Genomic DNA, 21344 nt, shown 5'->3' with positions numbered 1-21344 from the left:
ATTAAATCATACCTCATTAGGAAATATAAATATATTAAAAATAAATACCAAACAATCAAATAAGAGTAGGGTAATGTACTTAGAGACGCCGAACTGACCTGGGAGGAAGCCAAGGAGATGGCGCGTGACAGAGTGATTTGGTCTCGTGTTGGCCATATGCTCCACCTAGGGAGCGAACATGGAAAGAAGAAGAAGAAGAATTACTCTATCCTGATGGGTTTTGAATTTTGATTACATAATTCATGGTTTCCTTTTTTCTACTGACTTTAAATTAGAATAAGTCAGAAAACATTTTTGGCCAATAAAGTTTACCGTCCTAACAGCTTTTGACCCTGTAGCACGAATACCCCGCTCTCTTAATAGATTAAAAGCTCTTTCTGACCCCTGGAGCCTGCAATGGAGGTTTTAACTGGTTTTAAGTCTATAAATAATTTATTGTCATAGGAAAACTTAATTAGATATCACTACATCGCATCGACGCAGTGTTACATTGATCGTCACTACATGATGGCATGATGATCAGTTCTACGCTTCAGGTATCTGTCGAAGGTAACTTAAGTAGATAATAATAATAAAACCCTTATCCGCACCCCAACGGTGCATAGGGCACTGGTTCATATGAACGCAGTGTTATCTTGATCGTTTACACATGAAGGAAAGGTGATCAGCCCTCCGCTTCAGGTACCAGTCCAGGGTAATATTGAATAAATATTACAGTGAAAAAAATCACTTAAATTATATTTATTTTTTAACACCCTGGGAATCGCTAAACAGATAGTAGCTAAGCTAGATAGCAAGCTAAACTAGCACTAGTATTTGGAGTACTCGATCATACCAATTTTTCATTCCCCTTTGTCTGCTTCTATTTCCAAATACATTCGCCTATAAATTTATTTTTACTTTTTTTCTCACAAATTGGTTTTGAGTATCTTTATTCCAAAGCATCTTAATACACCTTTCTATTTTTTTCAATGAAGTTACTTATTTTAGGTAAAGGATTAAATAAATAAAACAGTTTTATATTTGCAAATTTATTTTAATTCTTATAAAAAGAGTATAAAAACGATAACTAAGCGATAAATAAAAAGCATATATATTAATATGCTTTACAAAAAATATGTGAAATAAACACAAGCCTTAATTTTAAAATCAATAAATGCATATATCAGTCATAATGTAAGAAGAAAAAAACTTATAAATGTATATGTGATATTACATGATTTTAGACTCAAATAAATATCAGGTACACTATCATAAATTATTATACAAACAATATCAGACTAGAAATCATTAAAATTAATACGGTTTATGAAAACTGTATTCCTGATATAAATGATATGTACCAAGAAATTTATGAACAATTTGTTCTTTGTGACAAATAATGATGGGATTATGTTGTTTAAAAAAAACAAAATAATATAACAAAACTTTGAAGAACTGTACCAAACTTCATTGGTCATATATCTGTACTTGAAAGGCATACTGGTTGCAAGTTTGAAATAAAATATAATTTATATTTGAAGCACTAACTTTGTGATTCTCCATTTTGTAATTAAAATATAACTTTGTTTTAAAATCACTATAATATAGTGATTTTAAAACAAAGTTTTATTTTAATTATTGAAATAAAATGTTTAGAAGAGCAAATGTAAATTCTTGTTCATCCTTCTGCTTTTAACGAGATACGGGCTAGAATTCCATATAAAAGTTAACACTTTAACAACGTACAATCGATAACATTAAGTTTTCTATTTTAACAAGTAAAATTACTATCGATCATATCAATTTTTTAGCTGATTTAAAAGTACCAAAGTTAAAAATGAAATATTTTTAATTAAAAGTTCAAGATTAAAGTTATTTACGCTACGTAGTTATGGTGTTAATTTCCTAACAGAATCCCAGACAAGCTGGCAGCATCCGTATACAATTTTTAATTTCTTTATTCTTTCGTGAAAAGACTTGCATCTTTTGCTATTAATAAATATGATAATTGATGTAGAGTTTTCATGGCTAACTCATTTTCTTAGATTTTAAGCAAGTGTCTGTATACTTCTTAAGTACAGATATTTTGCAGAGATTAGCGTGCGGCAAAAATCATGGCCACACTCAGCAACTTTTGTGTCACACTTCCCCACCAAGTTCCTACGTTAGTTGGAACACCAAGACTGCCGTGTACCGGCCAGGCAGAGAAGTGGAATGGCCATCTCCGAAGTTTCTCGTGAGCCGCTCGCAGCTGTGACTTTAACTCTTCCACTTGTAAACTCAAATTGCTAACCAACAACTTTTGCTTTTGTGATTCATCATTATGGCCCTCCGCCTCTGCACTTTTCTCAAGCAGACATCTTGAAATTAAAACAAATATTTATGATTATAACAATTAAGCTGGTAGTTACCATTGTTACTTCCAAACATCACATGCCGAATATTTCAAACAATATATTTAAAAAAATAAAACCCTTATCCGCACCCCAATGGTGCATAGGGCACTGCATTTTATAAACGCAGTGTTATCTTGATCGTTAACACATGAAGGAAACGTGATCAGCCCTCCGCTTCAGGTACCAGACCAGGGTAATATTGAATAAATATTAGACTGAAAAAATCACTTTTATTTATTTGACCCCCCCTGGGAATCGAACCCGGGACCTCCAGAACGGTAGCCGAGCGTGCTGATTGTTACAGTACGGAGGCGGACATTTCAAACAAACATTCCCTATAATTTCTAATTTTTTGCGTATGGGGATCAAAGCAGGAAAGTTTGTCCATAAACAAAACAGGTGCAATTTTACAATTATGCAATGTAGACCAAACATACTTATACAAGTTTGTAGGATTTTTTAACAACTGTATTGCTATCCTTACTGGTCCTTAGAGGGAATATTAATTGAGATGTTAAAAATGTAAAATAGTTTGTGACTATTTGATTTTTTCAAGTTTTTGATTTTTTATTGAAACAGGTAATGTTTGTTGAAGTTTACAAATAAAGGGTCTCAAACAATTTGAATAACTGTAAGCCTTACAAAATAATTCCTAATATGTGAGTATATAAACGTAAATGAATTATTATTATCAATGAATAGTTTACAAATAAATTATGAAATTTACCTCTTTATACTGGCCAATTCTGTTTCAATTGCTTTAAATTGTTCATCTTTAGTTTTCATCATGTCTTTTAACTTCAATATTTCTATCTGAGCTTTTTTCAAATCATTTTCCATGAGAATCTTTTCTTCCTTGTTCTGATTCACCTATAGAAAAAATACAACTGTGTTAGATTATTTTACAAAAAGATAATAAATAAAAATGTTTCTAAAACACAAGAACCTTTTTAAAGACCTCCAATTTCTTTGTTGTGTGCATAACCAAAAATATAGAAAACCTTGTATGAATTCAAATAGTGAAAGAGTATTGAATTAAGTTTTAATATTAAATTAAATATTGGTTATTAATTATCAATTATAGTATTAGATACTTATAATAATATCCTAACGTAAAAAGTATTTTTTGCTTTGTGATGGACTTATTGATTATTCAATTGTTCTTTATAAAAAAATTTAAATTAGGTTAGGTTTTTCATTGATAGTAAAAAATCTAACCTAAACTAATAGTCTCCTTATCATTCATTGTTAACTTTGTATAAACCACATTTAAGTGATATTATACAAAGTGAGTGATGAGTAATAAGGAGAGTGTTATATTAACATACCACAAAGTTAATAATGCTTTTAATATACAAAATAACTCAACCTAACTTAGCATAACCAAACCAAATGTAACATGAATAAAGTCATTGGTAATGTAAGATTTTAATTGATTTTTTCAAGATTGTTAGTAGGTAAACCTTGAAAATTCCCAAATATACGGGAATTCCAGGAAAAATCCCATCGTACGACATGTTCAAAATAGTTCTGGAATTTGCCACCCTTTTTGCACTCAGATATTTATCGTCCAAATTACACGTTGGACTGAATTAATCTTTGTATTGATCAATTTTTTGTAGCATTCAGGCAGTAAGTATCCCGGTCCCCTATATTTGTAGTTTCCTTCGCTATCGCAGCCGCACGCGAGCACCATTAGGTCTGCCCGGGACCCCTCGCGGCTGCAGGGCGCCAAGGCCGCCGCCATTGTGCCAAGGCGGGAAACATGGCGACGGCAAGTTGGCGCCAAAACTCGACGATACAAATCGACCATAAAATTCTAAACACATTTTCCTCGTCTATATTTCACTCGAAACAAACCCTCGTAATCGCCTTAATAAACTAACGCTACTGAGCAGACACCTACAATGATATTGTATAAGTACCTACAAATAATTTATTGTAGGAAGCCTGGGGTTTCGATAACTTTTGAAAAAATTCCAATACAAAGATAACACAAACGATATGTTATATTATATATTTATACACCTGAATATGCGTTTCTTATCTCAACTCTGATGGCGGAATCTGTGCCTATCTACAAGTCTCGGAACTTCCGTATTTATATATATATATATATATATATATATATATATATATATATATATATATATATATATATATATATATATATATATATATATATATATATATATATATATATATATATATATATATATATATATATATATTTATATTTATTTATATTTATATATATTTTTATATATATATATATATATATATATATATATATATATATACATATATATATATATATATATATATATATATATATATATATATATATATATATATATATATATATATATAATATATATATATATATATATATATATATATATATATTTATATATAGCGAGTACAAACATGGGTATGTAACCCCGGATGCCCTAGCCGTTGGTACTATTTTCCTTTCCCATAGTACCTACTATTCCTCCTTAATTACCTTTATGAATCTATGCTAGGATTACAAATGACTTGAGTATAGGAGTGAAATATACATAAGCAGCTAAACAAATTCACGATAAAAGTCCAGTTATAGTGTATGTGCCAGGTAAAAAAAATACGAAGTAAACAATCATATGTTTAAAAATGGCTTTTTGGTATGGGAAACGAATCGGTAGCGTTACCACTAAAGTTTGTAACATCACCAAAATAAAGACAACCAAATTTTCATTACTGTTACAAAGTTTATTATGTTTAATCATAATAATGTTTTATTTATAAAATGATATTTTTTTAAACTAAGATATTGATTTGTGCTTATTCAAGTATTTCATCTTGTTCATATTCCTTTATTTTATGTATAATATCGTGGGTATACTTGCGAAAAACGTTAACTCTAAAATCCCTGCTCCAATATCCCTGTTATTTAAAGCCTGAATAAAATATCCGCCATTAAACTTGAAGTTGATTTTACATTTATAACCACATACATAAATATGATATTTCAAACTACTTAGTGCATTTTGTTTATAGAACTTTGAAAACTATAATACTGCATCATGAAGTCAATATTTTCCAGCTAACGTTTTTTGCCAGTGCACCCACGATATTATGGTTGATTCTTAGATAAATGTGATCGTATTTAATTTAGTAAATATTTAGTTAGTATAGTTAGTAAATATTTACAGTCTATTGACAGTTATTTTACCTCTAGTTTTTTTTTATTTATACCGCCAAGTAAATAATTTTTAAAAAATGACAGTTTTTTACCTGTAGTTTTTTTTGTAATTATTTATCCTGCCAAATAAATAAACAAATAATTAATTTAAAAAAAAATTGAGGAAAAATAACAGTGAACAGACTAATAATGTAAACGGACGTTTTGTCATGGGATTTTCTTAGTGGGGCGTTCGTCAAAAAAAAGGATTGGAAAAATTAATAAATCACATTATATGTAGTTGCATAACAAACTCCATAGTTTTTGGCATTCGGATTCGAACTACTGAAATATACATGTAGTATATACAAATTGTGGCGCCAAACGATGACTGAAAAGTTTCAATTCGGTTCGGCGCCGAATTTTCAGGCGCTGGCGCTGAAAGCGTCGTGGAAATGCGTACTGTCTCGTAGTAGGGGTGGCGTAGTAATCGTGGAACGCGAAATATCCATGAGCTGGCTGACTCACGACTCGGTGCGTGGGCGGGAGACTGCTGTCACGTACGCGCTCCAACTTCCTTCATTCTACGCGCGATCTCTGCCACCACGCGCCACACTCGCCGTACAACCCCAACAGCTGATTCCCAAAGCCCAGTTGACTTTTGGGAAACTAACTTTTGTTTTTTTTTTCGAAGTAGACATTCAATTAATTTAATTTATGCATGAAATAAATGAATGTATCAACTCTAAAAGCGATCAGCTTTAATGTATAAAATGTCATCCGTATTATTATTAATTTAAAAAGAATAAATGTAAAACTAATTTGTAGCTCTTATTCTTCTTCTAACCCTCATCTAAAAACAATGGTGCATAAGGCACTGCATCACAATGACGTGGAATTTCATGGGTAGATATAACGATTTTTAATAATCTTGATACATTACTTTAGCCTGATTCGTGCGGTTCGCGTACTGTTTCCTTCCGTATTCCAATTTTTTTTAATGAACAGGATTATTATATCCGCTACTACATGTGTTTTTTCACTCCCTTTTGTGTTCCAAAACTTAAAAATTTATCAGTATTAATATCGACTACTACAAGAAATATATTTTTCACTCCCTGACGTGTTGTAAAATTAAAAAAATCATGGGTTTTAATATCGGCTACTACGCTAATTAAAAAAAGAGCAGTATAAATATCAATAGTCTGACAGTCTATTTATACAACAATAACAAAAAAACACAAAACTTCCTCTTTGAAGGAAAATGTTATTTTCACATGTGCCGTTCACTGTGAAATGTGAAAGTCGATGACACATACAAGGTAAGACAAGGTGTACTATGTATTATATGATAAACGTATATCGCTCACTCCTTTCAACAACGTCATATAATATATCAAAAATCGTCAATTTTAAATTCTGCATATTTTCAGAATGCCCATAAAATGTACTATATCCCAGCAAAAGCGGCATATTTTTAAGTTAATATTTACCCGCTACAGGGCAAAAAGTGTTGTTTTTGCAATTTTGAAGAAAAGGTATTGTTTAATATTTTTTTTTAAATATCTAAAAAAAAATTCAAATAGAGAAAAAACCTTCATGTTTTACCTAAAAAGATCTGTTGCACAGTAAAAAGTTCAATAAGTGGCCAGATATTTGTTTTTAATACATTTTATCATATTTTTAAACTTTAAAAACGATCTCCTGAAAAATTGTGAAAAGTGTTTTGATATATGACGTTGTGGAAAGGAGTGAGCGATATGTCGGTAGCTGTTCTAAATCTCCAGAGCCCGCAACTTTCCCTCATCTCGTCATAGCTCTGAGTCACGCAGCATCATCGTCTTCCCTCCGCTTTCCCGCGGGATCAATACGCATCCCGGCGGCGTGACGAATAACACTGGGTATGGGAGATGCGGGTCCCGGCAGTGAGTCACCTGATTCCAGGAATAAGGCTAAGCAACCCTCCCCCCCCGAGTAGCGGCAAGGGCGGGATGGGCGGCGCGTGGTGTGACTCACTTCGCGGCCGCCTAAACTACATCGAGACTCAGGGAAATGCGTTAATCCATCGTGTATGTATATATATATATATATATATATATATATATATATATGTGTGTGTGTGTGTGTGTGTGTGTGTGTGTGTGTGTGTGTGTGTGTGTGTGTGTGTGTGTGTGTGTGTGTGTGTGTGTGTGTGTGTGTGTGTGTGTGTGTGTGTGTGTGTGTGTGTGTGTGTGTGTGTGTGTGTGTGTGTGTGTGTGTGTGTGTGTGTGTGTGTGTGTGTGTGTGTGTGTGTGTGTGTGTGTGTGTGTGTGTGTGTGTAGATTTTACTGTGGAATCAATTTTTGAAATTTATCGAATAAATTAAGAAAGGTGTGTTGAGATGGTTTGGGCACGTGAATCGAACGAGTGAAGAAAGGATAGTTAAACGTTAAACAAATTTATAAGGCGAATGTGGTTGGTAATAGAAGCAGAGGAAGACCGAAGAAAACTTGGCATGATCAAGTATTTCAAATACTTGAAAGTGGTCGGGTCAGGAGTCGGAATAATCGGCGTTCATTTATGAGAAGATGTATGAATGTGGAAGAGGCGAAGATTATTTGCAAAGACAGATTGGTGTGGCGTTCTATTCTCTCTGCCTACCCCTGCGGTGTGTTGGTTAGTTAGTTAATATGTTATATATACATTTACATTTACTCAAATAAAGTCACCCTAGCTTCCAAAAATTAAAGGGATACAAGAGATGAAAAAACACATACATACCCAAAAAGAACTTTGATAACTTTGCAATAAAGTTGTACAACCTGCTTCAATTATCTTTAAAGTCGTTAAAAATAAAAAAATAAAAGGATCCGCCTCCGTAGTGTAATGGTCAGCATGCTCGCCTACCGTTCTGGAGGTCCCGGGTTCGATTCCCAGGGGGGTTTAATAAATATAAGTGATTTTTTCACTCTAATATTTATCCAATATTACACTGGACTGGTACCTGAAGTGGAGGGCTGATCACCTTTCCTTCATGTGTAATCGATCGAGATAACACTGCGTTTATATGAAGCAGTGCCCTATGCACCATTGGGGTGCGGTAAGGGATTATTATTATTATTTATGAAAGGATGGATATTGGAGGTGGGTAAATCTAAAATATATTTTTTTAATTGATTGCATGTCATAAACAATTTTCTTTCATATAATTTTACGAATAAATATTGTTAAATGTGCCCTCAACGTGGGAAAACATTACTGTAATTTGTAATTATAATAATGTGATCATTTCTTGATAAGATAATATTTAGCAATGTGAACAAGTACGATGGACGTAAGATTAGTATCCTACCTTTATAGGTGGGTAGGTACATACCATCCATCGGTACATACACAGCTGGATTTTCCGCGGCAACTATTTATTGGGTAATATTTATGGAAACACCTATACGATCATTAGATAACACCTATCTTGTCTCGATAAACGGGCAATTATAATATTATAATGATACTTTTTATCTACACTATTTCATTCAAATCTAGTCACGTAAATTTTTAAATATCTATTTTCAACAGGATCGCAGATTGTCAGACTTTTGGTTCGACACCACTCCTTTAATAACTTAAGTATCACTTTCAAATACAAGCCCTTTAGGTATACAAGAAAGAAGTATTGAAAATAAAAAATTGTTTATATAATAACCTACATCAAAGTTATAATTAATACCTCGCCTCACATACTAATAAAAGAGTTTCTGCTCAATAAAAAGCTTCTTTTCATCTCACCAATAGATGTCTCTAGTGAAGTTCTAGTGATTCAAGAAAAATGTTTCAAAATTGGTTCATAAATATAGAACCTCCAAGAATTTGAGTAGTGTGGTTGTCAATAATGGGTAGTATTGGTGAATGTTACACGTGTGTAAAGTGATCATATAAACCAGCCTATGACGGTCGTCAGCCCCGCAAATGCCCGGACTTCCATATTCTTCTTCATCTTTGATGAGATGTCAAAAAACAATGTAATTAATATTTGACCTACTTTACGATTAATAACCCAAAGGTTTCAAAAAAATTGTCTAGTCATTGCAAATAAGAAATCTTATGAAAAAAAACAAGGATGTTTGACCTTATTTATGAATAATAAACGAAAGGTTTTTTTTTGTCTGGCACATTGTAAAAAAAAAGATTTTTAATTTATTAATTTGTAGAACTCCATTTTAATTTTTGTATTAATTTTTAAATCAAACAGAGATTTTTTGATTCTAATAAGTTTTATTTTATGAAAATTCCATAACTAGGCGAAACAATTGTCACAATATTAATTTTTATGTGTTTTGTAATAAAATACAACATAGAAGACTCAAAAAATATGTGTTTGATTTAAAAATTAATACATAAAATAAAGATTTTTGACTTTATTATAAATAATAACCCGAAGGTTTTTTAATTGTCTGGTACATTGTAAATAAGAAATTAAATGAATGGAAAAAATATTTTTTACTTACTTTATGATAAAAACCCAAAGGTTTAAAAAAATGTCTGGTTCATTGCATGTAAATAAGAAATCTTACGGAAAAAAAACCCCGGTATTTTTTATACTACTTTATGAATAATAACCCAAAGGGCGGTGGTGATATGAGTAGGAGAGTGAAAGCAGATTGAAAATGGAAACTAAAACTGACCACGTCGACCAGGTCCGAGTGCTGGTCCTTGGCCTGGCGCAGCTTGGTCCTCTCGGCCGCGAGCTGCGCGTGAGCCTGGGCGGCTTGCAGGCGCGCGGCCGCCAGGTCCGCCTTGCAGCTCCTCCACAGCTCCTGCAGGCCCGAGGCGCGCTGCGCCGCCAGGCTGGCCGACCGCTGCAAGGAGCTCTTCTCCTGGTAGACGAAAACAACCGGTCATTAACAGCTTTAGTGCTGGTAAAATCTTACCCATACAATTTGCTCGAGGAAAACAACCGGTTGCTAACCGCTTTAGTGCTGGTAAAATCTTACCCATACTATGGGATAAATGTTAAACAACATTTGCTCGAGGAAAACAACCGGTCATTAACCGCTTTAGCGCTAAAATATCTTACCCATACTACGGGATAAAAAATGTGAAATAACATTTGCTCGAGGAAAATAACCGGTCATTAACCGCTTTAGTGCTGAAAAATCTTACTCATACTATGGGATAAAAAATGTTAAATAACATTTGCTCAAGGAAAACAACCGGTAATTAACCGCTTTAGTGCTAAATAATTTTACCTATGCTATGGGGAAAGTGATGAAGTAATATTTGCACTCACAAGTAAATTGGAAAGACAAAGCACCAATAGAGAAGTATAATACATATTTAGAAAAAAACAGATCAACAACAGACGTCATCTTTGTTGTTAGACAAATAGTTGAAAAAGCAATAAGAGTTCAATGAAACAGCTTACCTCTGCTTAGTAGATCTTACAAAAGCATTGGATATTTTTTTTCCATAGTATGAAAAAATACTTACCACACTACGGAAAAAAATATGAAGCAATATAATCAAGCTCAAATAAAATTTGCTTGAGGAAACAACTGAAAACTAACCGTTTTAGTGGTGAAAAATCTTAAGCATACTATGGGGAAAACGATGAAATAATATTTACACGCTCGAATAATATTTGCTGGAGGAAACAAATGGAAATTAACCGTTTTGATGGTGAAAATCTTTACCATACTATGGGGAAAATGATTAAGCAGTATTTACACGCTCAAATAATATTTTCTCGAGGAAATAACTGGAAATTAACCGTTTTAGTGGTGAAAAATACTAACCATACTAAGAGAAAAATTATGAAGATACACGGTCAAATAATATTTTCTCGGGAATACAACCGGTAATTAACCGATTTAGTGCTGAAAAACCTTAACCATACTATGGGAAAAATGATAAAGTAATATTTACACGCTCAAATAATATTTGCTCGAGGAAAATAACCGATTACTAACCGCTTTAGTGCTGAACAATTTTAGACGTACCATAGGAAAAATGACGAAGCAATATTTACACTATATATTTATATATATATATATATATATATATATATATATATATATATATATATATATATATATATATATATATATATATATATATATATATATATATATATATATATATATACATATGTATATATATTTTTTTTTTTCCAAAAAAAAACTTTTTACAATATTTCCTTTACACATTTTTTCCGGATAATATTCAGCAATCGCTTTAATTTTGTCTGGGTTAAGTAATAACCATTTACAATTACAAGTCCAATTATAATATAATCCGTACACTGAATAGTTGGGAGTTGGTTGTCAATGGTGAGTACACAATATCGAACGTTTACTTAAGAAGTTTATATTTTAATAATGCACTGATAAAAGTCCACACGAGCTGTCCATTGTAACATGACAATTGTCATTCACATTATTTTTCTTGACATAATTCTCCACAGTATCCAGATATAAGCGCCTACTTATTATTGCATTCCTATACTAAAATAGACAATACCGAAAAACGGGTTGGTGCAACTATGTATATCCAACTACGAATTCCGTGTTATTAAAAACAAATGTAATAAACAAACTAATTAACTATCACGCCGCTTATCCGCAGGGGTAGGCAGATAGAATAGAACGCCACTCCCCAGCGATTATTCATCCCCATTTTCAATCCCCAGCGATTATTCTGACTCCTGACAAATTTGACCACTTTGACCACTTTCAAGTATTTGAAATACTTGATCACGTCAAATTTTCCTCCATCTAGGTTCACTAGGTCCTCAATAACATAAATTAACAAAAGATTCGTGTAAGTCAATATTAAGAAAATAATAGTTGGAGCTCATTTATGTAATCCTATTTATGTTTGTGTGACTTGGTCCATTTAAATACAATTATAACACGTGTTTTGATCAAGTTACAAATGCTATAATCTTATTTTTGTTTGTAAAATGTGTAAATCAAGCGGATCAAGAGTTAGACTTTTCCATTCCAAGTTTTCCATTCTAACGCTTGGAGATCTTTAAAGATGGAAAAAATATTTACGTCTGTTTTTCTTTCAATTTGATCATGTTCGCAATTAATATAATAGCTGAATAATTTCATGCGAAATTCTGCGTCTAGTCGCGACGCTACAAGATTTCAGCTGATTTCCACATTGCACAGAGATCCACTATCACTCACCACGATGACGGTCAAAAACACATAAGAAGAATATTAAAACCAATACGATATTGTTCAATTTTAAAATGAATCATTGATTTCACATCCCAGTCGTGGAAATCTATATAATTAAAAATGTAAATGCTCGTTGGATTAAAGTCTTTATCTCCCAAAATTATCCACCGATTGCCTTAAAAATTTTGACACAGCTTGCGCGTGTTTTTATACATTTTGAAATATTTAATTTATAATTTTTGATATATTTTTAACACTTCTGTTTTAACCTGTGATTAAATGACATATTAAACAATGGCACTGCCGTCTGTTAGGCGTAATAGAAACACACGCAATACTAAACATTGCTCATGGCGGACAGCGTGTTCCTAGACAGCTGGTGTCAATCAGCATTTACAATGTTTTCGATTGCATTTCGCAGATTTCTTTTATTTTCTTGCTTCGCAAGCATTTTTTTGGCTAAGGAAATTTGATTTTTATGCAATAAAGTTGTACAACCTGTTTCCACTATCCACAAAGTCATGAAATAACGAAACTATGTATAAACGAGCTTTTTAGAAATAGATAATGGAGATGGATAGATCTGAAAGAGATAGAATCATTCGACTATGTTGTATTATATTAGATGTCACAAACAATTTTCTTTCGCATAGTTTTATAAATTAGTATTGTTAAATGTGCCCTCGATACGTACAAATTCAGTAAAAGCACATTATTGTAAATTGTAATTTGTAATTGTGTGTATGGTGAAAAATAAATAAATAAATGTCTTGTTTGTTTCATGTTAAAATCTCAAAACAGAATCTGCACTTTTTAGGTAAAAAAAAGCTTGATTAAAAAAATCACTGAATGAGTAGTCCGACCCCTGTCTTCGTGTTGTAGAAGTTTGTGTGTGTGTTTTTTTTTCATTTTGTTTTATTTAATCTTCGTTTTGTAAAATGTAATTCCTGTATGATTATTTGTGTTAATAGGCCCACCCCATAGACAAATAAAACAATATAAAATATAACCATTAATATAGTTTCGATTCGGACCATTGTGCAACGCGCGCAGACCTCGATCGTCGCTCGGCTGACGAACTCACCATAAATAAAGTTACACAAATAGCTGATTGCAGAGATGTTAGCGCCGTCAGTGAGCCGCGAGCCGCGAGCCGAGAGCCGACCAATACTGAAACCAGCATATTACATGACAGTATAAAGCAGGACATAATATTTTATTCTCTAGGCAATAAAACAGAAAAAAATGGACGAACGGTTCAAACCTCTTCCTAAGTTTTAAAATAGTAACCGAACAGACTGTCGGCAGATCGTAGAGAGACTGTTTATAAATACGACAGCTTGATAATTAACGATGGTTCAGTGTTTGATTGCATTCGTATTTATTCCTCAATACCTACTTCATTATTATTTTTATACTCTTTCTAACCCTTGCCCGTAGTCAATGATCTGTTGGGCAAATAACATTATAATTATTATACCTTTTTATCCGTTGCCCGTATTCAATGATTCATCAGGCAATATTACATTATTATTATTATACCCTTTCTAACCCTTGCCCGTTTTCAATGATGCAGGGGCCAATATTTCATTATTATTATACCTTTTCTATCCCTTACCCATATGAAATTAAGCCTAGGGCACTGCATCGTATCGACGCGGTGTTATCTAGATCGTTAATTACACGAAGGCAAAGAGATAAGTCGTGAAGTACCAGTGGAGGGTAATTTAAATATAAAAATACAAGACTTGTGTAAGGCTACTTTTTCAGTTTATTAATGTAAACACTAGGCTACTTTTTCATTTGCCCTCCTTATTATCATCTTTCGTTATTTATGTTTTTTAATGTTCAATCTACCCTCTGATTGCAAACAGCTACATAAGTTATCAAACGTTTTGATCAATATCACTAGTCTGTTTTTGGTTGGTTGAAAGATATGCTTTTTAGCAATAAGCCCGCCAATGCACTTTTTTATTTTCCGTACATTCAGTTTTTAAATAAATAAATAAATAAATACGACTAGTTTCGAGAACTACAAATGATCACATCAACGGGTAAAAATACAATCTTGAAGTACATAAAAATAGTTTGTATTTTGACCTGTTGATGAGAACATCTATAGTTCTCGAAACTAGTCGTGTTTACATTAATTTACTCAAAAAGTAGTATTATACAAGAGTTTTATTTTTATTTAAATCATCGTGTTATTCCATAAGGTTAATCCCGAATCGACAAAATAACTCCGGGGTGATATTAAATCAACATTGGATCAAACAATCAATCGACCTTCAGCGCGGTGGGCAAATGCTCCAACTACACTACAGCAACGAACATTATTTCATTATAATATATAATATTTCTACTTCACAAAACTTAGTAGTAGCACAATAAAAAATATAAATAAAATAAACAATGCTAAGCATGTCTCATGAAGAAAATCAGTACCTACATTAAAATAATATTTAAACGTTTGCGTTATTTCACTAACATTAATAGCAGATATATTTTATCCGCAATTTAACTCCTGTTCCTCAGACCCCCACCCGTACCCAGTGGTGCATAGGGCACTGTAACGGATCAACCGTGGCGTTAACTTAATTGTCAATTATATGAACATAAGATTATCCGTTCTGTACTCTGGGTACTTAAATCTAGAATTGATAGGATTATGGATGACTTGAGTGAAGGAGCTGCAGGCTGTATATATATATATATATATATATATATATATATATATATATATATATATATATATATATATATATTTATATATATATATATATATATATATATATATATATATATATATATATATATATATATATATATAGATATATATATATATATATATATATATATTTATATATATATATATATATATAGATATATATATATATATATATATATATTTATATATATATATATATATATATATATATATATATATATATATATATATATATATATATATATATATATATATATATATATATATATATATATATATATATATATATATATATAATTATATATATATATATATATATATATAATTATATATATATATATATATATATATATATATATATATATATATATATATATATATATATATAAATGTGTGTGTATACATGTGTGTATGTGTGTGTGTAAACGAAGGAGCTCAGTTTGAAGGTATACAAATACAAGATGATGTTACATAACATTGTTAAAAAACATATAAGAACCTACATAATATTTAGAGTAGTGTTGAGGCACATTCCCATGTGCATATACACGCTCTAAAAATAATCTCACCCAAAAAACAGACGCTCCCAATGTGTCTATGGACACACAATATATACATATATATATTTATCGACCAGCCATATTTTCAAGAGACTGGATACATCATTAATGTGTCGTTTACTGCAACTCTTAGATCTTGTACAAATACTTCAAATCAAATCACAAATCAGATCTTGTAGTAGTCCATAAGATAATTTAAAAGTTTCTGATGTAAAGGGAAAGGTGCCTAAATGTCGTTATTCCTCTTATCTGCATGTGTGAGACCAGCCATATTTTCAAGCTACTGGATACATCATTAATGTGTTGTTTACTGTAACTCTTAGATCTTACACAAATTGGAATATTATGGGTATTTTAAAATGAAAAGGAAGGTTCCCTCAATATTGTTAGTCTCCTTATCTACCTTGTGTGAGAAATATATTTAATTTTATACAATTAGCACTGGTATAGTGAAAGCTATCCCACCGCATGCCCAGATCTGATACAGAAGCATCTAGGCTTCCTGACAGATCTGCTCTTGCTAAGCATTTTTTTTTAACTAAGTTGCGAAATTTATTGAAAATGTGAAACTATATAAAATTGTTATCCCGATTTTACTGTGAATTTACATTTAAAAGCTTTCAATATACCTGTCACTGCCAATCTAAATGAATACAAGATTGTAAGTCCATCACCAAATTATCTAGAAGTACCCCTAGAAGTAATTAGCACCGGTATAGAAAAAGACTTACATTTTCGAAGGACCGGCTCGCCTCGCTTCTCCCGTCCATCTCGCCTCGCAGACCCTCCAGCTCGGCCATGGCCAGTCGCAGCTTGCTGCAGTCGGCCCTGAGCAGGCGCCTCAGGCAGATCACCTCCAGCTGCAGCTTCTGCCCGCGAGACGTCCGCTCAGCCAAGGCCTCCCGGAGCGACTTTATCTCTTGCCTCTTCAGCCGCCAAGAGTGGACGACGAGAGCGAGTGTAATATTTTTAGAAGCCTCATCCTTTTTGTCCCTCTTTTGGTTTATTTTAAAATCTGTGTTATTGGACGAGCCGGCGTCCGATTGCGTAATAGCGCTGCAACATAATGCATAACGCATTTTGATTTATTTATTTATTTTTTGGACAATTTGTATGGCGCCGTTTTCGTGGGAAATTTTACCTTATTTCAAATATAAAATATTTAAATTCGTTGTCATTTTTTGGTGAAATTAAATAACAGGTTTAAGCTGTTTGGAACATGCAAGTATGTACATGAATGCAGTCCAACAGAATTCTACACATCCCACATAATGTGTGACGTCTCGATTTAATATAGCAGATCATATGCTACAAACATGTGATAAATAGGGTATTATCACTTGGGAGGAATATCTAATTTAACATACTCAACCTATAAAGGATTATGTAAGACTCGTTTTGTGCTTAAAGCAACCGATATAATCAATATTTTCATTCATCATTTTCTTTAGCGAAATTCGCCTTCGTAAAAACGTTGTTTTCGTAAGTTGGTAACGAATGACGTCACTTAAACGAATCCACACTACTACTACTACTATTACAGTTTTATAAAGCAGATACATAAAGGCACACGTCCCATAATACACCCGATGACATGAAATTTGATAACGTATAGCGGTGTGCGTTTTTCTATATATTCAAATATCCAATGTTTAAACCTTCATATCTCCCTTATTTCTCTTTACCTCAATAAAAATGCTACCGATAGTCTTGTGATTTTTCATATTAATTTAATAGCAAAAACCCCAACATCATGAGAAAAATTCATTATCACCATAAATACATTTTTGGGCTGTTATACACAAGCCTACTTGGGATACCCCAAAATAGGCGTTTGCCCGAAGATAATCAAATAATTTACGATCAAATTTAATATGCGTTAATCACGAAATTCCGTTACCTAGTGATTAACATTACATAATTCTTTTCATTCACAAATAAGTGGAAAGTTCGTAAGTGGGCACTTATGATATGTTATCAATTATTTTATTTTAATTAGTATAGCCGTCATACATCGGTAGATTTTCCCAAGTAATCCTATTTTCTCAACAAATCCCAAGTAATTTATATGTATATAAAAGGGAGTCATCAATGCACAGCCTAAACAGCTTAATAACCTTACCTAACATAACGCGTTTAATCTAGAAAGTTGACATTTAGAGCTTGCTTTTATGTCTATTGACAACCCTCTAAGGATTTTCAGAAATTCAATCCCCAAGTCGGTGAAAAGGGAGACTATTTTTACGGGGATAATACCAAAAACTAAAAAAACATATCAAAAGCGTAAACAGTGTTATTTTGATATTTCCAGGGCTTTTTTCATGTAACGCGGTGAAAGGGCGCTGCGGCACCTTTTTTCATGGATAAATTTAATATTTAAAAAAAATTAAATCAATTACAAAAATTAAATCAATTACACGAAAATTGTTTCATAAGTACAAACATTTGTTTGCACTTACGTAATTACGATTTATATTTATGTAAATGATAAAATATGGCAGGTATTGCAATTAATTTTAAAATGATATTTGAAAATATGTATTTTTTAATAAAAAACTTGACGTGAAGTGAGTTCTGGGACGTTTTTTGTTTAAAAAAGAGCTGGTTGTGTATAAAAATATAATTGAAAACACATTTTACTATTTTTGAAATTTCTTAATTAAGGGGGGTGTGAAAAAGGGGTGAGGGTGATTTTTTCGTAAATATACCATCTGATGCAGGTCTAAAGTATCAAAAGATAAGTATAAATTATTACGTACGATGTCAGGGATATCCCAATCAGTACAATAGACTTTATTTCATTACGGTTATCACACGTATGTGCAATGTGTACACAGGCGTTTTGAAGAAAAATAGTTTAAGTCTTTTTCTTTAAATACTACTGGTAGTTTTAAGACTTGACAAAAAATTGGTGATTAAATAAGTTTTTAAAAAAAGTTACTTAAAAACCACCCCTTCAATCAGCTAAAGGCAAACCCCCCATATGACATTGAGATAGGTACCGCGTTATCGGAGGGAACGTTATAAGATGTCATTGATTTGAATTATATTTTTACATTTTAACCAGCAGAAATGTCTGAAATGAGTCATTTAAATTTAAAATGCAATTTAAAAACATTTACCCCTTATAAAGTTCCCTGCGATAACGCGGTACCTATCTCAACGTTATAGAGGGGGTTTACAATGATTAAATTTCTCATTGAGACATCTAATATGATCAGCTTACAAGAGAAAACCTTAATAATATTTACGCCTTCAAGTTGTATTCTTCTGAGTTTCTGTTGTTTGAATCACTGTTTGTATCAAGTTCATGTTTATTTATTCAGGAAACAAATACGATAATACAAAAAAGAGTAGCAAAATAAATTGTAAAATACAAATGCCATTAACATGATTTTTTTCTTTTTAAAATTATGTTTTTTTTAACTCAGTAATTGTGAACAAAAGTTTGGACATACTTGGGAAATATTTAAATAATAATTACATTTTTTTTTTAAATGCTAAAATGTAATTGGAATAATTAGAAGTGTATTATCATATGTATATGGTAAGTTATTAAAAAGTGAAAACATGAGAATAATCTTAACAAGCCGTTATTCTGAAAACGTGAAGGACCATCTATTTTTTTAAAATAATCATTATTCAGAAGCTTTTCCACATATTAAGGACAATATTTGACTAAAGTATGCGTTAAAAGTCGATAATATGTTTTCGATACTAATATATTTCTGTAATCAAGTATTTAAAATACTTGAAAGTGTTCAGATCGGTAGTCGAAATAACCTTCGGGTATGCGTGAAATGCTTGAATGTGGATGAGACAAAGATTGTGTGCAAAGACAGATTGGCGTGGCGTTCTATTCTCTCTGGCTACCCCTGCGGAGAAGCAGGGTGATGGTTATATATTTAAAATACCACATATTAAGAGTAACGGCATTTTTATTAAGGATTCCCGCGTATGTACTCGTATATGATTACATGTGTGCATACTTATTTTTTTTTCATTTTCACACAATACCTGACAATATTTAACTTTTTTGGCTTGATTCGCTTGTGTTCTGAACTTTTCTAACGCAGATAGGTGCGATATCAAAAATCTATCACCAAATAAAAATATACGTACCTGGGAATTACCAACATCATTACTGAGTATTTTAAAAATAGTATTTTTTAAAAGACGGACGGAAATATGATAAATATTGTCAATAGATTAGATATAATTATCGTCAGGTTTGGCCGGGTCTAATTAAATAATTAGTTTTTCTTCGCAACTTTTGTTTATTATTAATATAAATTTCGTGGTACAATTCTAATTTTAAAAATCAAGTTTCTAAGTAGTTATCTGTGGTTTTTAAGTTGTACTTAACTAGCTAACCATCACACCATTTCCTAACTGGGTAGGTAGAGAGAATAGAACGCCACATCAATCTGGCTTTGCAAACAATCTTCCCTTCTTTCACATTCATGCATCATACATACCCGCCATTATTCCGACTCCTGACCTGACCGCTTTCAAGTACTTACTTATATACTTGTTCATGTCAAGATTTCCTTCGTGTTCCTCTGGTCCTATTTCCTACAACTACATCCGTTTCATAAATTTGTTTTACCGTTATTTCCTCGCTCATTCATTCCACTTGTCCAAACCATTTCAACGTTCCTTTATTAATTTTATCGATAATGCTAATCTCAGCCTTCCATTATTTTCTTATTTCCACATCTATCATACATTGTTTTACCGCGCATTCGTCTGAGAGATTGCGTTTCGACTGAATTCAATCTACTTTCATCCTTCTTTCAGTGATCAGTCCTGCGATCCAGATTCTTGGATATAGGAGTGCAACATTTTATTCGGTGGGATACATGTGACGATGGTGAAGGAGCTCACGCTGAAGGACATCACTGCCATATGAGAAAGGAAATGAAGAATAAATAATAAGGAGAAAAAAGAAGGATAGTAGTTAATAGTTAGGACATTCGGGGTTACAAACTCTATAATTATCTACCAGTCTAGTACATTACTTATAATATTATTTGGTCTGTATCTACAATTCAAGAAATAATAAAGTTCATCGATCATTTTTTTTAGGCGCGGTAGGGCAGATTGGCCTAGATCAGACGAAAAAGTGAAACGATTCTAGATGAATCGTTTCTACTCTCTCCGTCGCAACGGCATAGACAGTTTACGCGCATGCGGCATTTCTTTCTTAAAGTATGAATTAATGGAAATTAATGTCAAAACAAATATTTAATTTGATTAAGAGAGATTTTCTCCAATGAAATTCCACGTAACCATTGTCTTATCCTGAAATAATAAAAATAATTGCAAAAAATCAATGCATAAAATCAACTG

The 21344-nt window shown here is 32.1% G+C and overlaps 1 protein-coding gene across 1 annotated transcript; it reads right to left on the bottom strand.

Moving 5' to 3' along the window:
• Nucleotides 1-1013: 1013 nt before the first annotated feature.
• LOC148312506 (uncharacterized) lies at nucleotides 1014-20264 on the bottom strand. Its single transcript, XM_088277173.1, has 5 exons — nucleotides 20115-20264; nucleotides 16724-17048; nucleotides 10203-10394; nucleotides 3106-3248; nucleotides 1014-2342 (listed from the first exon to the last, which is right to left on the bottom strand). Exons 1-5 carry the CDS (start codon nucleotides 20132-20134, stop codon nucleotides 2078-2080), a joined length of 945 nt encoding a protein of 314 aa, XP_088133299.1. The 5' UTR covers nucleotides 20135-20264; the 3' UTR covers nucleotides 1014-2077.
• Between the last annotated feature and the right edge of the window lie 1080 nt (nucleotides 20265-21344).

This window comes from Brachycentrus maculatus, unplaced genomic scaffold (assembly GCF_059751285.1).
Source record: "Brachycentrus maculatus isolate JH-2025_06_01 unplaced genomic scaffold, ASM5975128v1 h1tg000039l, whole genome shotgun sequence".
Taxonomy (NCBI): Eukaryota; Metazoa; Arthropoda; class Insecta; order Trichoptera; family Brachycentridae; genus Brachycentrus; species Brachycentrus maculatus.
This window is presented reverse-complemented; position numbering and strand designations above follow the sequence as displayed.

Excerpts from the sequence above, each read along its gene's own strand:
- LOC148312506 (XM_088277173.1), bottom strand. The coding sequence starts at position 20,134 with ATGATGTTGGTAATTCCCAG. Across the intron at positions 10,395-16,723 it reads CGAGCCGGTCCTTCGAAAAT|GAGAAGAGCTCCTTGCAGCG; the intron begins GTAAGTCTTTTT and ends TTCGTCTACCAG. Across the intron at positions 3,249-10,202 it reads ACTCGGACCTGGTCGACGTG|GTGAATCAGAACAAGGAAGA; the intron begins GTCAGTTTTAGT and ends TTTTTTCTATAG.